At 44.3% G+C, this 18,379-nt stretch overlaps 1 protein-coding gene across 1 annotated transcript in view; it reads left to right on the forward strand.

Annotated features, from left to right (window-relative positions):
- The window catches only part of TTC21B (tetratricopeptide repeat domain 21B), a 502,211-nt gene that overhangs the window by 367,236 nt on the left and 116,596 nt on the right, over window positions 1-18,379 (forward strand). The window contains exons 24-25 of the mRNA XM_086956589.1: window positions 7,506-7,667; window positions 10,256-10,451. Of these exons, the coding sequence (XP_086812715.1) occupies window positions 7,506-7,667; window positions 10,256-10,451 (358 nt within the window). The remainder of the gene's footprint in view (window positions 1-7,505; window positions 7,668-10,255; window positions 10,452-18,379) is intronic.

The following is an 18,379-nucleotide window of genomic DNA, read 5'->3' on the forward strand; positions in this document are numbered from 1 at the left end:
AGCACGATACTAGGGTACATATGTTTTCTGCCATCTCCCTAGTGTGCTTCTCTTCCCCTCTCCATGGTTTTCTCTGTGTGCTTTTCCCCTGCCTCCCTCCATGAAGCACTTGCCCTTCTGTGTCCTCCCCGCCCCAGCACATGTTTCTTACCTGGCCATCTGCTTACAAACTCTGCCAGCTCCAAATCCTCTCTCCCTCACCTGTTTGATTTCCTCCCCCAACCTTTGCCCTCCATGTTGCTCTCCTGCTTGGCTGTTTGCTTCCCCTCCCCTGTGCCTTAAGTGTTGCTTTCCCTTACCCACACACTTTTTTGGTATTTCTGGACCACATGTTGCTTCAGCCCCCACTTGCTTTGCCCTCTGTTGCTTCTGCTCCCCTCTGCCTGTATTGCTACCCCCACACTCACTGACCCCCACCCCCCACACCAAGAAGAACACTTTCAAATGGGGTTTTCTATTTGTTTTCAAGACGGCGCCACTCTGACCTTGATCAAAGCTACGTGTTCCTCTGAGTCGCAACCCTTTACCACGTGCTGGGCTTGACACTCTGGTGGTTCCCGCCAAAAACTCTTTGCCTTCACCCTCCCGTTTTCTACACCAGTTTTTGTTGGCTTTTAAGACTCTGCACTTTACCACTGCTAACCAGTGCTAAAGTACTTATTCTCACACCCTAAAATATGGCAAATTTAGCTTACACATGATTGGCATTTATAAGTTACTTGTAGATCCCTCGTAAACCGGTATATCATGTACCCAGGACTGGTGAATTAAATGCAACTAGTGGGCCTGCAGCACTTATTGTGACACTCGTTTACGTAGCCCCTTAAAACATGGCCCATACCTGCCATTACAGCTAGTATGCAGTGTTAAAATCCTAGTTCAACTTGCAAAAGAAACCCTTTGCCAGGCCTAAAACTCCCTTTCTAGTACATATATCACCCATAAGGAAGACCCTAAACACCCCATAGGGCAAAGTGCATTGTATTTAAAAAGTTGGACATGTACTTTTCAGTTTTACATGTCCTGGTAGTGAAAATCTCACCAGTTTGTTTTTCACTACTGTGAGGACTACCTCTCCCATAGGATAACAATGGGTTGCCATATTACAATTAATAAGTGCTAACTTTTGTTTATTAGCAGGTGGAGAGATCATGTTTAGTGTCTAAGGAATTGTAATTTAATATCCTCTATATTTAAAGCTCGATTTGAAGTCAGTTAGGAAAATACTACTTTTAGAAAGTTGTCATTTTCTTCTCCTAACCATTTGGTGCCTGCAGCTTGTTTCCTGAGTCACATGACTAGGTATAATTGACAGTTGGCATGTGTGTCTTGCTCCCGGACAGCCATACAATAGAGAGATTGGTTGTTGGTATGATGGGCAGTTCAAGCAGGATTGGGAGGCAAAGCTGTACACAGCCCCACTTGAATGTCCCTGCCTTAGCTCACACACAAAGAATTTCACACTAGCCTATTATGACCCCAGACAGACTGGGACCAGGGCAAGGAAACAGGACATTCAAGAGACTTCTATGTGGGAAAACTACAAAAGTTTCTTCCACTTTAAAGCTGGCCATAAGGATAAACTCAGGACCCTCAGACCCACTCTTCAGTTAACTTCTGGACCAGCTGAATTACTTTCAGAGGCCTATTGTGCCGCCTCACACCTGCTTTCCTGCTTGAATTCAAGGCTTCCAGAGTGGCTCAAGTGCCTCCTGCTCAGAACCTCGAGGACAGAAAAGGCTTCAACCATTTTGAACCCACTCCTGGAACCCAGCCTGAGTCAGTCGTAACACTCCAAGTGGTATCCCTCTAGTCGTGGGCCCTTGGAAATGGTGCTAAGGGTTCCCAGATAGCTCAAATCCAAAAAGTAAGGCTTGAATCATTTTTTGCTAAAAAGTGCTCTGAGAACTGAGAGGAGACACGGACCTACCTGCTCGCCGATCTGCCCAATGTGCATTCCCGATTGGCCTGCCATTGAGGCAGCTTCCGCTACGTTTTTCTTCACAGCAGAAAATATTTTTCTACAGCTCCTCGCAGAAGAGTATTCAGCCTCATGGAGCCCTCATTGGCTATTGTCTGCAGCTTCATCCTGCTGGAGATTTTCAACTTCCATAAAAGAGACTAAGGACCTAATTTTGATCTTGATGAATGGGTTACTCCGTCACAATGGTGACTGATATCCTGATTACCGAAATATAAATCCTATGGGATATAATGGAATTTATATTTCGGCAAAGGGATATCCGTCACAACGGTGACGGACTAACCCGTCTTTTAAGATCTAAATCAGGCCATAAGTCCGAACATAGAAATATTCATTGCCATGGTCTAATCCAATTCTAGTATTGAACCGCACTTCATTGTGGTTGGCCATAACTTTCGACCTTGCCCTGGTCTCGGGCGGTTATAGGTCCACGGTTGGGGCTTTGATCTTTTAGGTGCTATTTTTCACTTTGAACTTTAAAAATTAATATCTCCAGTTCTACTGATAAGATTTCTGTCTTTCTGGTGTCGAATAATTTATTAAAATGTACTTTATTTTTCAAAAATGTGTGGAATTTTTACTTGGGGTTCTCATTTTCTTATTGCTGCATAAATACTTTATACATTGCTTCTAAGTTAAGGTTGACTGCGTTTGTGCCAAGCAACCAGAGGGTTAAGCACAGGTTAATTAAGTAACTTTTTGTGATTCACTCTATAACGGTTTGTGGTTGTTGCTTAAGTAGGTTTTCACCTGCCTCAACCAACAATTCAGTTTCTCAAATCTACTTTCTGATTTATAGACACTGCCTCTACCTCCCGGTAGGCCACAGGTTATTAAGGAACTATTCAGCACATCCTCAGACAATGGGGGCTATTATGCTGGAGGTGAGATTGCTCAACCGAACTTAGAGGAACATCTGAATGAGGATCTCCAGGATGCCAGTGGTTTGGAAACCTCCCCAGACACTGGCCTATTTCTCTTTCTCCTTCAGGAACTGCGACAGAAGGGTTCGCCTTCTTTGCTGTGATTATGTGGAGGGCGGTGGAAGCCCTTGATCTTCAACGTCCCACTCAAGAGGTTAACAGCAATGTTCTGATGGATGCGTTGACTTCTAAGCCCCTGCTTACCTTTAATGAAGCTTTCACAGATATGATATTGGGTACTTTGACCAAACCGTTCTCCTACCCACCTATGGCTCAAAAGATCGCCAGATGCCCTCACCCTGCTCCAGGCGCCCTACCTTCCTCAACACCCTAATCCTTAACGCCTTGTGATATAGGTTTTGGCCAGCTGGTTGAACCCAAACTCTTTTTCCACTACTCCCTCTAAAACAGAATTGAAGTTGAAGACCTTTGGCAAGAGGTTTTTTTCCTCTACAAGCTTAGCTCTTTGTTGCATGAACACATCTGCTTGCTAGTCTATTATTTTCAACCTAGTGGGACTCCAGGTCCCAAGGGTTGCCCATGGTTCTGGAAAAAGACAGAGTCATTCTTTGTCCTGCTATGCAAGATGGTAATGATGCAGCACAGTTTACCATTAGCTGCAGACAGAATACTACTGACTCAATCAGTAGGGCAATCAGTGCTATTGTGGCTACTCCCGAAAATATATGAATCCGATCCACTGGATTTTCAGTAGACATTCAGACCCTTCTTGTGGACATGTAATTCAATGGTTCCCATTTTTGTGGCGGTAATCTGACCCCTTTAAAGATAGCAGGTCTGCAGTGCACTCCTTTGGCCTTTCTCCTCATCAGGAACACCAGCAGTGTCGCCCCCTGGAGGCTTTGTTAGTGGCTCCCAATACACCCATGAGCCCCCGCAGGTGCAACCTATCAGAAAGGGCACAGCAAGAGGAGGTTGTCCAGTCTTCCACAACCACAGCTGCTGCTCCCTCCAAACCTCTAAAGCGTGCCCTTGTCTGCACAAAGTCACCCTGTCAGAGGCAGCATCTGACACTTTCTGCCAGGGTGGCAGGCGATAACTTTAGAATGGTGGGTCCTGCAAATTGTTACACTGGATTATTCTATACCATTTCTCAAACCCCCCCTGCCTCCTCAAAATGGTTGAAAAGGACAATCTGTCCCTTTGGCAGCAGGACACGTAGGCATTTTTTAGACGTTGATCGCCATTGTAATTCCTGCTACTTGGTGATGGCGAAAACGGACGGGGTCTCCGTCTCATATTAGTCCTTCGTCCTCGCAATGCCTTTCTGAAAAAGGAAAAGTTCAAGATGCTCACCCTGGTCCAGGTCTTGTCTACCCTGGAGACTGGATGTAGAGTTTGGTCTGCAGGACGCTTATTTTCATATCCCCACACTGCAGGAGGTAGGCCACGATCATTTAAAGTTTGCAGTGCTGCCCTTTTGTCAACACCCAAAGGGTGCTGGTAGGACCAAAGTGATGGTGAGGGTTACAGCTCACCTTCAGAGGTCAAGGGTCCTAGTCTTCCCATACCTCCGTGGTTAGCTGTTGAAGGCAAACTCATCCCAGGTAGTCGTCTCCCACTTCCAGGCTACAGCAAACCTCCTAACATCAGTAAGGTTCACTATCAACATACCAGTGTCACACCTGACTCTTTCACAGAAGCTCCTGTTCATCTGGGCCATTCTGGAAACAGTGGAATTTTGGGTCTATGCCCCGTAGAAGAGAGTCCAGAATATTCAAGCTTTGATCCCGATGTTTCAACCTCAGTCCTGGATCCCAGTGAAAATGACCTTGAGGCTGATGTGACTGATGACTTCCTGCTAGCCAAGATCTCCAGATGGCATATGCAGGCTCTGCAGTGGAATCGGATGTCCCAGTGGGCTCCGCACTCGTCGAAGCTTTGTGATCTGGTCTAGATTCTGGAGGAGACTGCATAGATCTGCAGTGGTACAGCTGGACCAAGACTGGGTTAGCAGCAGACCCCTTGTCGCTCGGCGGGTTCCTTGAATGCCTGAAGGTGCAAACTAACCGGGCGATGCCTTTTGGATCATGAAAGGCAGTTACTACATCCAGAGGCGGCACAGGGTCTTTTCTGCTAATAAGGAAAACTCTGGCTCGATCTTTTCACCACCGCTGAGAATGTGCACTGTTCGCACTATTGTACGTTGGAGTTTCCAAGGAGTGTCACACTCTGAGAGGAGTTCCATGTAGAGTGGAACTTTGGACTCCTGTTAGCGTTTCCGGCGATACCTCTCCTGCCGTGAGTTCTGAAGATCAGGACCGACTGGGCCCAACTCACCCTAGTGGTTTCGAATCGGGAATGGTAGATTTCTGATATAGACTCTATCTAGCAGTAGATTCCTTACCAATCCTCCCACACCTCCATTCCATGAATTTGTCTCTTGACGTAAAAAGATCCCAAATTAGTACTCTGCACACTAGTCATTACCAATCTGTTTGGCTCCACGTCGGCGGAAGTATCATGAAAAAATCTGACATCAGCGTGCATCTGTGGGCTTATATGGGCCCTCGCACATCTTATCCGGCGTGGAACGACATCTGTGTGAAGCTTCCAGTGCACAGGTCTAATTCTAAAAATATTCTGGCTCCAGTTTTAACACATGGGCAAGTATTGAAAAGGTGGGAAATCTGAGGTTAGATATTCTCTACTAGACAAAATGTTCCCAAAGGCAAGTAACCTTACACTGACGCTACGTCTATAATCTTTTATGTAGGGATAATAGCATAGAGATGAAGGTTTATATTTAGGACTAGCAATCCTGATGAATAAAAGTTACAGAATTTACAAAATCATCAGGCAATGTGCTACTTCTTGTTTTTGTTAGGTGAGCTTCCAAATTCCTAAGATCCACACAAGGATCTGATCTTGCCTAATAGTGCCTATCACATAAATGAAATTTCACAAATTAAATAGCTTTATAGCTTAATCAGAGCCACCTAATGTAGATTTCAAAGGAACCTAGATGACCATTTTAAATTGAGAACCTTGCCCAACAATTTAGAGGTGACTTTTCAATTATATAACTATTAACCAATAACCGAATTAAAGTTTCACAACATTACACATTCATCTAGTTTACAGATTCTACATTACATTAATGAACAATATAATTGCATTTTTCAACTGAAAGCTAATACATCCAAACAAAAAAGCATGTTTTGTATTCAATCTCCTTCGTCTCTAGGTTAGAAAGTAATTTCATGGCATTACTTCACATGTTTTAAGATCAGATGTAGGAAAGGCTTCCTCATATTAACTTTCGTGCAAGGACGAAGAAAATGCTATCAGTTTCAATAAATACCCAGCTCATAAACTAAAATGGAGGTGTTATTTTTAATATGTTGGGCCAACACCATAGATTTCTTGTGCTCTAGATAGAGTAGGTCTTCGGCTATGTTTAACTCCTACCTTTTATCACAAATTCTTGCTTTGTATGATGGAGGGGGAGTAGGCTCAATTCACACCTTGCCTAGATTCACCACAAATTGAATCAATATTATCTCCGACCATTATGCTCTGAAGAAGTCTACCGTCCTTAAAACACTTCAACAGGTTACCCCTATCTCACCACATTCACCTGACTCTTTCTTTCAGATCATTTTAATCAATATGCTTCAGGCCAATGCTTCAGCATATGAAATCTCTCAATGCTAATCGCACAATACAGAAGACCAGGCCGCATCTTGCCACTAGTTTCTCCACATGCGTCCTGTCCTGCGCAGGGTCTATCTCCATGATTGGAGGTTGAGCAGCAACAGTTCCAAGTGCTTTTGAGCTTCCCCCAGAAGTGGTTGATGTAACATTGGCAGCCAGCCATCCCTCTGGCATATTCAGTATATGCCTGCTGTAGGAAAACGTTTGTGTCAAGTAAGAAGAAAATGCTATCAGCTACAATAAATACACAGTTCACAAAAAAGAAGTGGCTCTGTGCCATAAAGAATCCAGCGATCAAAGGAACAATTTAAACTAAATATGGATAATAATATCCTAGCGAGACCATAGTTGTAATGAGCTTTTTATACTTAAGCTGTAGATTTATTCAGTGAGTAACCTGCCTGCATCCATCCTACATTCTAAAGTCTTGTAAGTTTTACCTTTAGCTGAGTCAAGCAAGAATTGTACTTGAACATCAGTTAAATTACAGGACGTGTAATCCTGTTGATATGCTGTGCATGCTGACTCGCTTTGACTACGCTTAGTATTACCTAGACTCTGTTTCTTGCCTATCTGCTTGCTGGTGGTAGTAAATCATGTGTGGTTATCGTTCCAATGAAGCCCATTCAATATTTATCGCATTCTATCCCACACCTCGATTCACCACCTCTATTTAATGGTGTAATCGGTCATTAATTTGGTGATGTTGTGAAGTGATGTGATGTGAAGTCATGAGCATTGCTTAGAGTTAGGAAGTTAAAGTTGTATTTAACCAGATGCTTTTCACAACTTTTTTGTTATTGAAACCTTTATGCCAATTTCACTGGAATTGAAAACTAAATTACATTATGAAAATCAATGTTGGTGTTAAGAGCACCAATACTGAACTCAGGAATGTCTCATTTTTATTTCCCATTAAGGTATACTGGAGAACCTAATGATGCTCTCCGTCACTTTAATAAAGCTCGAAAGGACAGTGACTGGGGCCAGAATGCAGTTTATAACATGATAGAAATCTGTTTGAACCCAGATAATGAAACTATGGGTGGAGAAGTGTTTGAAAATCTCGATGGTGACATAGGGTGAGTACTACAAATTAATTTCACAATTCTAGCCACTTTTTCTTTCATAAAGGTCAGAGCGGTTTCTTTGTATCATATTGTTAGTAAATGTGTAAAAACACTGGGTAGTATTTTTTATAGCAAAAGCAGCCTTGTTGATAAAAGTTAGTGTGTACAAGCTATTAAAACAATCTGGAGAAAAGAACATTGTGGGGTTCCACATATATGGGGACAAGATCCAGGTGTATACCTTTTAACATCCAGTACCACCTTCAATTACATTTTATTTTAGCTTAAGTGCCCTAACATTTCTGTAGCTCGACATGTCTGCAGCATAATCGCCTGTTCGTCTGAACTGCAGACTTTACTGATTTGCCTTCCTACTGCTTAAACTAAATACTAATGTAATCATTTAACTTGTTCATCATGCCTTTCTTTTTTCATTTCCAAAAAGGACTCCAGTCTCTATCACAACTGCTTCTGTAATTCTAATATTGTAATTTTGTGCCCAGAATAACCAATACAAGCTGTCTCATCATGATGTAAAATTACATTTGATTGCAAGTAATCGCTCCAACTGTGAAGTACTGTATTTTTACCTTGTGTCCTTGTCGCTGTGGTATCCAGCTGACTCAATGGATGGCATTTATGTCTAGATGTAGAGCAGTGGTAAAGTTAAATTGGAATTTCGACTGGAATCCTACACGTCTTTTACTTATTGACTGTTCGACTCTGACATTTCTTAAAAGAGATTTCTCATAAAGCAGGTCCCCCTAATTAATTCATTTGCAGGGACATGCAACTACTGTTTGAATGAGGATTCTTGTGTGCTCCGTTTTCTGGTTGGATTGTGACATTTATTGTGAATGGGATCAGGCCCATTGGGCCTCTCATGCCCTAAGTCATTACAAGTGGCACTCTGGTTCACAAGGACATTCGTAGCGAGTTATGTGCTGAGGGAATGGGGTAAGAAGTGACATCAATTTAAAGCCCTGATAAAAGATGTATTCCAATGGCATGAGTCCTGAAACGTCGACTGTCTCCCACTTGGAAATAGATTGAGGTCGTTATACATAATAGTATCGCAGAGAAGTGGAAAAGAATAAATAATCCTGTGGTTACATAGTCACAGGATGCCTAAAGCGGGACACTAACTCACACTATATGTTGTTGATATAAGCTTAAATCATTGGTCCATTATTTGTTACGGTATTGGGAATGCTAGCGCTATCCTTTTTGGAAAACATTATTAAAGATTAAGCACAAGGAGGAGTCTGAGCTTCAAACAAAAACATGTTAGGTAATCATAAGATGTGACTCCATTCTACCTACACATTACAGCTAGTCACTCATATAAAATATTTATGAACATCTCTTAAAATCCAAGAGAGGAGAGAAGGAAAGAGCAACATATGATTAATCAAACTAAATAAGCTCAATAAGAGCCAGCTCTCTGTCATTTCCCTTGCCTTTCTCGGGGAGAATTTGTCTCTAACGGCCCAGGGACAACACTCCGGTGACCAACCTCTACGACGTACCCAACTCCCTTTGGTCTAAAAAATGGGACCATCTAGCACTGGCTCCCTCTTACTTTATATAGAAACGTCTAAGCAGCCCCAGCCTGCACGAAGGATTATTTTTCCATTTCATCGTCTTCACTGAGCTTCAAAATTACCCTAGTGTCGCTGTAACTAGCTAAGTTGTTCATGTCTTTATTCTTTCAACTTCCAAAAGGCCTCTCTTATGCAACAGTCAAGAAACATGAAAAGATTAAATGTTTACTCTTACCATTCAGTATCTTTATTTTTGCCATTGCAACCAGAAGCACCTGATTCCTCATTTCAGCTGTTCTCAATACCATCACAATTGCCGCAGTTTTTTTTATATACCTGCTAACCGTCCTGTAGGAATTCAGTATGTTCTTCAAACTAGAGGGAAATAATCTGCTTCCCCTCCACAGAATTTGACCATTACTCCCTATATTTCGACACTCTGAACTGTAGCGCTTCTAACACTACAAACATCCTCGCCCTCATTGAGAAGTTTTGGGTTCCACCACCAGGAACACCAACAGTTATCCTTGCTACCGACAGCGGGGGCAGGGAGGCAACGCAACATTAAACCACCTCGATCGGGCATCTTGAGGTCCAATATTTCATCCCCTGATGGAGGATTGCTACTACTGTGCTTGACAGCACCCTCTGGTACCCGTAGTGCTTGAGGTTATGAGCCTATGACAGTGAGATACAGTGCTAAGGAACCATCATGGCTCCCGAAGTCATGGCTCCAGTGCTACATTTGTAATATTTTTTTTATTAATAAAAAGTTTATTTTCTTAAAACAATAAGTCTGTATGGAAATGTGTTCTGTGAAAAGAATGGTCTTGAGAAGGTTCTGCTTAATGGTTTCATTAAAAAACCTTTACCCTGTCTCCTGAGGTGACGCTGTGGCAATTAACTTTCTGCTTCCTCATATGCATCCTTTAGTATATTAATTATGCCTGCTAGTGTTTTACAAGATGGTTGTTTCATAATGATTTACTCTTATGTTTATTACGTATTTGTTTCCCTTGTTAAGATGTTATTTTCACGAAAATATTTTTTTTGTAGAAATTCAACAGAGAAACAAGAATCAGTTCAGTTAGCTGTCAGAACGGCTGAAAAATTGCTCAAAGAACTCAAACCTCAGACAATTCATGGGCACATACAGCTTCGCATAATGGAGAATTACTGTCTGATGGCAACCAAACAGAAACCAAATGTTGAGAGAGCCTTAAGTACCTTCACAGAAGTAGCAGCTGCAGAGGTTAGTGTAATCTTTTTCAGCTTTTGACTGCTAGTGGTTTTCTACGCTCCACAGGGACTCCTTTTTTTCTTGTTTTTCTGTAGCCACCTTCTAACAGTCAGAGCCTTTTGTAAAAGAAAAGAAAAGCAATATGAACCCAGTGAGATATTGAATATAATGATACATATGGCATGTTGATTTTTCTTTGCCTTTTTTGTGAAGGCAGGCACTTATTTAAAAAAAAAAAAGAGTTTGGGTGCCTCTAACTGAAGATTTTTCGCCTAGTGAATATTCCTAAATTCAAAGCAGTAGGTAGGTGGCGTTGTGTGGCTACACACCAACGCCGTTCCCGATCCATGGTGAGTGGAGACACATATAAGCACCATCCATGCATACCGACTTCTGCAACAGTGTGCAGGGGAAAATATAACCTTCTAACAAACTGTTCAAGCTGTGTAAGGACTATCGCAAATAGATGTCTGTGATAGACCCCATGAGGTATAGTTATTGTGCCTGGGTTCAGAGCATGATTTCAGGCCTGCAGCATCTGCGCTCAGATGAGTCAATGTCATACGGGACCATGAGGTGAGGTTGTATGTCACCACACATTGTAAGACGCCATGACAGGTTGAAGTCAAAAGAAAGGTCCAGTTCTGTAGTTGGATCAGAGTTGCAGTTGAAGTCTTGGGAGAAGTCCAAAAAGAAGTTGTTAAAGCATGAATCTACAGCTTCCTGTTACTCTCGGACTCCAGAGAGGGCACGCTTGCATCCATGTGCCTCCCAATCCCAATCCTGATCTTCTTCGGAGCTGATTCGGACTCTAGTCCCAATGCACCCTGAATTTCTGAGTCCGTTGGAGACGTTACAGGAAATGAGGCTATTAGGGCTGCCATGTTGTGTTTTTTTGACACTTAGCCATTCCCTTTGGCACGCCTTCGTTCCTCGAGGATCTACAGGGGCTTACCTGCATTTCTCAGTGGGCCAAAAGCATTTTCAGTTTGCAGGGTTTTACATCTGGTCTTACAAGCGCCATAGATGTTCACAGAAGTGAAGGCGGTGGTCGCAGCACACCTTCAGAGATTGGGGTACCAGTTTTTCCCCACCACAACTACTGTCTTTTGAAGGCAGGTCACCCAAGGCAGTCCTCAACCACCCCTAGATGATGGCAAACCTCCTCACATCATTAAGGTTCATTCCCTTTCATCTGAACCATTCTGAATACAGTTCTCTTTTGTGCCTATCCCCAGAGTGGAGAGACTAGGACATCATGATCCCTATGTTTCATCCTCTGTCCTGGCTCTCAGTGCTGCTGACTTTGAGGCTGCTGGGATTGTTAGCCTCCTGCATCATGCTAGTGAAATATGCTAGGTGGCATATGTGGGCTCTACAGTGGCAACTGAAGTCCCAGTAGGCACAAAACTAGGCAAATCTGTCGGATTATACCAAGATTTAAGAGGAGACAGCAAAAGACCAGCAGTTGTGGCTGCTTCTCAGCGATTAGGTCAGTGGCAGATCCCTCTCCTTACCCCCCCCCCCAGAGTTCACAGTGCTGACAAATGCATCACTGCAGAGGCCATCTGTGAGAGGTGGAGATCAGAGGTCTTGGGTCTCTAATAGAAGATAGACTCCACTTCAATGTGTTGGAGCTGAGGGTGATTTGCTTGATGTTTTACTGTCTTCCTGCCCACTCTCAGAGGACGGCTGGTTTGGATGATCACAGATAACACCACCACTATGTCATACTGCAACAAGCAGGACGGGTGAGGTCTTGCACCCTGAGCCATAAAGCTCCATGTCTCTGGATAGACCTCCAAGTAATTTATTTGTTGGTATACCACCTGGCAGGACTTGTAAATGGAAGTGCGGACAAACTCAGCCAATGAAGCTTAGCAGCCCGTGAATGGCAGTGTCACCTGGAGGTAGCGCAGGGTGTTTTCTATTAGTGTGGGGAACTGGTGTTCATTCATTTTGCCTAACGAGAAAATGCAATGTCAGCACTTTTGCACGCTGTAGTTTCCAAAAGGGCTCCCGCTGTGAGATTCATTCTGCCTTAAGTGCAGCACAGGAATCCTATATGCATTTCTGTTGCTTCCTCTCCTGCCTTGATTCTAATAAAGATCTGGAATGACTGGGCCCAAGTCCTTCTAGTGACACTGGATTGGGCCAGGAGACTGTGGTACCCAGAACGTCTGGTCATGAACATCTGTCCTCCAATCAAGCTGCCTCTATGAGAGGATCTTCTGTTGCAGCAGGAGAACAAGGTACCACATCCAGGCCTGCACAATGTGCAGCTCTATGCTTGTAGATAGAGCTGCATCAGTTGACCTCCTTCAACCTTCCTCCGGACGTCTATGATGTAATTTTGGCAACAGGGCATCCCCTTGCAAAAACAGGTTACACCACTCATAGAGACATATTTGTAGCTTGGTGTGTCACCTGCCAAATTGACCTACTGCAAGCCATGTTGTCTGAAGTTTGGCTTATTTTACCCCTGGCCCAGCAAGGACTTGCTATAGGAACTGCTAAAGGTTGTTTGTTGACTTTTTCATCTTTTTTCTAGGTGGTATCCATTCACAATATGAGGAATCTGTAGCTAGGTATCCATTATAAGAACACGTTTATTTACTCTCGGTAACAGCCTTCCTAATGGGTACTCTCTATCCACAAATTCATCATCAGCATCTAGAATGGTTCTACTCTAGAGATATGCACACTGGTTGTGCCAGACTTCCCATAGACTTTGCGTCTGAGGTCACAGCCAATACGTGTACATGGGTGGTACTTTTATACTGTTCTGCTAGTCACCTTTGGAGCAGGCATGCTTAGTAGAATTTTCCAGATCCAGTTTGACGCCTAAGAAATATTTACCAAGTGAGGAATATAACATTTCCCAGGTATTGTGGGGGAAATTTTCATTTCTATTAAGGACAAGGATTATGCGAATTTTTTTTATTTATTCTTTTTTTTTTCTCAGCAGCCTTAACAAAACATTGCAATCAAATACTACAAATCTCACGATTCTTTGCACTAAGTCAACAGAACAACCATTAAGAGAGTCCCATATAAACGGCATCAAGGAAAAGCACTTCCTCTTTCTTTGTGCGAAACATCCTGATCCTGGCATTCCTTTTAAGATTCTTGCTTTTGCTCTTATCCTGGGAGGGGGAACGGAATATAATTTCATGCAATATAATAACACACTTTAATGTATTTAATCGGTATTGTACTAAATCAACAATGCATTTAATAAGTCTGATACACATTAATAGGTAAACATTGACATAAATTATTCAGCAATACCATGTCAATATGGATCAAAGTTATACTCATCCCGAAGACCGTAGTCTTTATCCATTTAAGCCATCGCTCCCCTGATGGATTGAGCCCCAAAGGTTGAGGTATCTACTCCAGCTTCTTGTAACACCCATCGAGCTATAGTAGTTGCCGAGATCGCTTTCAAAAGTTTCTTGAGAGCTATAAAAAGTTGGGCCATCCACTAAGGACGATATGTTTCGGTCATGGTCTCAAACGCTCTCAAGCAGCGCGCAAGGCACAATTTTGGGGTGAACCGGAAAGCTGGACAGTGAACCACTCTAGTTTCGGTCTTGGTACTTCCAGAAATGAGGGAAAAATACCTAATTCTGGATCAATATACGCCCTGTATTGTCCAGTGTCCGAACATCAGATACCCTCTTACAAGAGATGAGGCGTAACTGCATCGCCAACTTACCAGTTAATTCCTTACACAACAGGTACTGATTATCCTGCCATGACCCATGCATTCATAGTACTATGTTAACATCACATAGGTAGGAGTACTTTGGACCAGGAGGAAAAGATAAACAAATTCCCCTCAAAGTCGACAGATCAGAGGATGTTCCCCTACCCGAGTGTCTTGGAGAGCCACGTGCCCCTTGCTGTCAAACATACATTGATTCTGCGATATGCCAAGTTCTTGCCTGCCAATTTAGACTAGAAGCTAACAATTTGCACTATGTCTGTCCCCACGGGATCAAGATCCCTTTGCTGACACCACCATGACCATGTGCGCCAAGCCAAACCCTATCTCTTGACCGTAGTGTCTGCCCAGAACCTACCAATGTCCCCTGTAATCCTCCTGGCCATCAGCCGGAAACATCTGTACTGCACCAGTTAATGCAAGTTGCCATGGGGATCCGTCAGCAGATGAGTCTGGGGAAATTGGATTGGAAAATCCATGGAAAGTTCCGGAACTGGATACCATATTTTTGGCTTCCAGAGTGGTGTCACTAGGGTCACCTCTGCCTTCTGACGTCTGACCAGCACCGTGAATCTGGATCATTGAGAAAGGAGGGAACGTATACCCCACAATCTGGTTCAGCCTTGCAGGAAAGCATCTGTGGCTTCTGCCATCGGATCCGGGCACCAACTGAAGACATGCTGTAGTTGAGGCGAAAGAACAGTGATGGATTAAACTCAGATCTTTTGACTGGGTGTGAGTGTTTGATTGATTCAGATGCTCCGTCCATCACCGCCCCCTTTTGTACCGCTTTTGGCCGCCATAAGTGTGGCAGGGCATGCTCAGACGTGAGTCCCTTGCTCACTTTGCCACTGGATTCAAGCAAGCCGGGCTGAAGACGGCTGGAATGCCAGAAACGAAAGCTAGTTTCCGGTCCAGGGAAGATATGGCTTGGCAGTAGGGGCTGGACTGTTCCCATGAGGCACAGGGTCAGACTGATTTGCATATAACCATGTCAGAACTGGGGTGGCAGAGTGGGCTAAAGAACGATGATGGATTAATCCCAGATCTTTTGACTGGGTGTGAGTGTTTGATTGATTCAGATGCTCCGTCGATCACCACCCCCTTTTGTTCCGTAGTTGATGATTCAGGCTCGATGCAAATAGGTCAACCTGACATGGACCCCTCTGGTCCATAATCTTCTCAAATAACATGGTATCTAGTTTCCATGTGCTGTTTTCTTTCAAGTGTCAGGATTGGCATTCTGCGGCCTGATTGGGTTTCCCCATTAGGTACTCCTCTGTCACTTTTTCCCCAAGCAGTGATTCTAGAAGTCTCTGGCCAGCCCAGCCAGGACCTTGGATCGAGTGCCCCCTACACATCTTTATTAGAATGGAGCAGAAAACTTTGTTGGTCGCTAGGTTGCACAATGCGAAGGGCTCTGAGAAGAGTTCCAAACAACTGATGAGGAGAGCCTCCTCATGTTCTGACCACTGTCCTACTGTGGTAATATCCCTACAGTGCGTGCCCCATCCTTGCCAGCTGGCACTGGATTCTATTACTAGATCCAAAGCTGTCTCAAATATGGCTGTGTCATTCCAGGCGTGCATATGGTCGAGCCACCACTGCAGTTCTCTACGGAACTCAGGTTAGAGGGATATTTCCTGTGTATACGTCAGGCTCCTCCTGAGATGCTGCGCCTTAATTTTTTGAGGGACACAGTAGTGCCCCGGGTATGGAAAAACCACTTAGATGGAGGAGGACAGCAGTCCCACGAGACTGGCCAGATGTCGAAGTGAGAGTGTATCCTTCTCCAGCGTTTTTCCGCATCTCCTGATACATGAGAAGCATCCCGTTCTGGGGCAGTCGGAGTTATTCTGTCACTATTTCGATCTCGAAACCCAGAAAGGGCATTTGTTGGGCCAGGACATACTCTAATTTATTACCATTCACAGTGAATTCCAGATCCTGAAGGAGGGAACTAGTAGTCGGGAGTTGAGCGACTAGCGTTTATCTGTCCTGGTGCATCCGACAGATTTAATCCAGGTATACTATCAGTCTTACTCCAGTAACCAGTCCATGACCAGCGGTAGCACCTTGGTCAAGCAACTAAGTGCGGAGGACAGACCGAACAGAAGGCAAATGAATTTGAAGATCCGTCTTCCCCACTCGAATAGCAGAAACACCTGTGGGTGGGAAGATTGGGACTGTAAGATAGCTGTCCTTCAGATCCAGTCACAATAGCCAATCTTCAGGTAACAAAATTTCCTTAAAGGAGGTGTATCCCCTCCATGTTGAAGTAGCGATACACCACCCACTAATTGAAATCTTTAATATTGATCACTGTTCGAAAACCCTTGTCTTTCTTTTCTACAAGGAAGATGTTGCTCAAGAACCGCCTGGGGTGGAGGGAGTTAATTGCCCCTTTCTCTAGGAGTTTGCGCTCTTCTGTTGACTAGCTGCCTGCCTTTCTGAGAGAAAACCAGAGGCCTAGAGCGGATGTGTTGATGGGGGGGAGCAATACAACTCTCTGTGGAATCCCGTCACTGTCTGAAGCACCCATGCATCCCCTGTGACAGTCATCCAGTCGTGTCTGAACCACTGCAGTCCACCCCCCACGCTGTTTAGGGAAGAAGTTAAATCGGTGGTCACAGCTAGTGCGTTGCCACCGGAGGGGTAAAACCTATTAAATCTGTCTGAATTTGCCACTTAATGGATTGGCGAGTTTGAAGCTCGTGGGGGTTAGAAGGGTACGCCAGGCCAGTGGAGCATCCTCTACCTCGTCTGGATCCTCCAAAAACTTGCTGGCTGAACACCTTGCGACGGGATTGCTGCACTTCATCCAGCAACAAGAACGTGTTCACAAAGTGAGAGCTCCATAATGAAAGGTTCCCCTAAGAGACACCCATTTGCCACCTGCCCAGCCTCTGTGGTGGCCAATTCCCAAAGTCTGGGTTATATTTTGATTAATAGTGAGCGCCGACGCTCTGTTTATCTGGCACAATTAGCATTGCAGAGGAAGCACAGGACCAGTTGGGCCCTACCTGAGAGATAATATGATCAATCATATGGCTTGAAACTTTGACATCCTCTGACATATCTAAAATCTTCGGAAGTGGATCCAGGATCTCAAGTACCTTATCCTGACAGGACCACCAGGATCGGTCAAAGCCCTTCTTCGGGTCCTCAATGAACTTTGTAATAAATGTCACCATTTATGCGTCGATGTAAGAGGAGTGTGCCACTTTATTGACCAATGAAGGTCTAGGAAATTCCGCCCACCGACGTCCCCTCACCTTGTGGTCCATGGGCTTCCTAATGTTGCTGGCCACAAATCGTGCTACCTGAGAGGCAGGGGCCCGGTCTGCGGGTGATAAATGTCCTTAGGGGCCAGCATACCCGGTACCCCCTGGGAGTCTTGATCGTCCTTGTCCTGCAACCTAGGTTTCTTGGTACCCCCTTCCATTGACCGGGGTCTGTTCGGGTCTGATTCATCGCCCGAATCCCCATCAGGGATGTCAGAGTCGTCCCTGGCATTTTCATCTGCTTCCAGATGAGAACAGGGATAGTTTTCTCTGGGGGGGATAACCGAGACTGGGATTCTTCCTGTACACGCAGGACGTCCAGGCTCCTCTACAGAAAGGCTTGGCGAAGCCTCTCAAAGGCGTCCAAAGGGGGAGAGGTTACTCTAAACTTGGCTGCATGTCTGGCTTTGCCTTTGCTCTTAGGGGCTCCCTGAGTGATGATAGGAGATACAAGCCTCAGGCTTTCTCCCAAATGGGGGTAACGGACTACAATTTAAGGATCCTCTGACTCAGAGGAGCTAGAGCTGAGGAGATCACCATCTCCAGGGATGCATCAGTGGCATCCACCAATTCTTCCTAGATGGGGAGAAGCATCTGCTCCTCCTCCACAGATTCCCACGTCTCACCAAAAGCAGTTGCCATGGGTGCTCAGGTGACAAGAACTATAAATGTATTGAAACTACAATGAGGAGTATAGGAGCTTTAGTACAAGAAATATTTGTGTTGGCTAATTGAGCTGCCTGTTAAAAGTGCTCTGTGGCGTAAAGAACCTTTTATCTGGATCAGGAGAATGAAATTCTAGGGAACCAGCTTGTTGCACACAGAGGAATGTCTTTCCTACGTTTACAAATGGAAGGAGAAGACCACGTCAGTGCGGTGCATTCCGAAGCACTACTGGAGTTTCAAGAATGTCAAGAGCGGGCTCG

This window comes from Lissotriton vulgaris, chromosome 2_1 (genome assembly GCF_964263255.1).
Source record: "Lissotriton vulgaris chromosome 2_1, aLisVul1.2, whole genome shotgun sequence".
Classification (NCBI taxonomy): Eukaryota; Metazoa; Chordata; class Amphibia; order Caudata; family Salamandridae; genus Lissotriton; species Lissotriton vulgaris.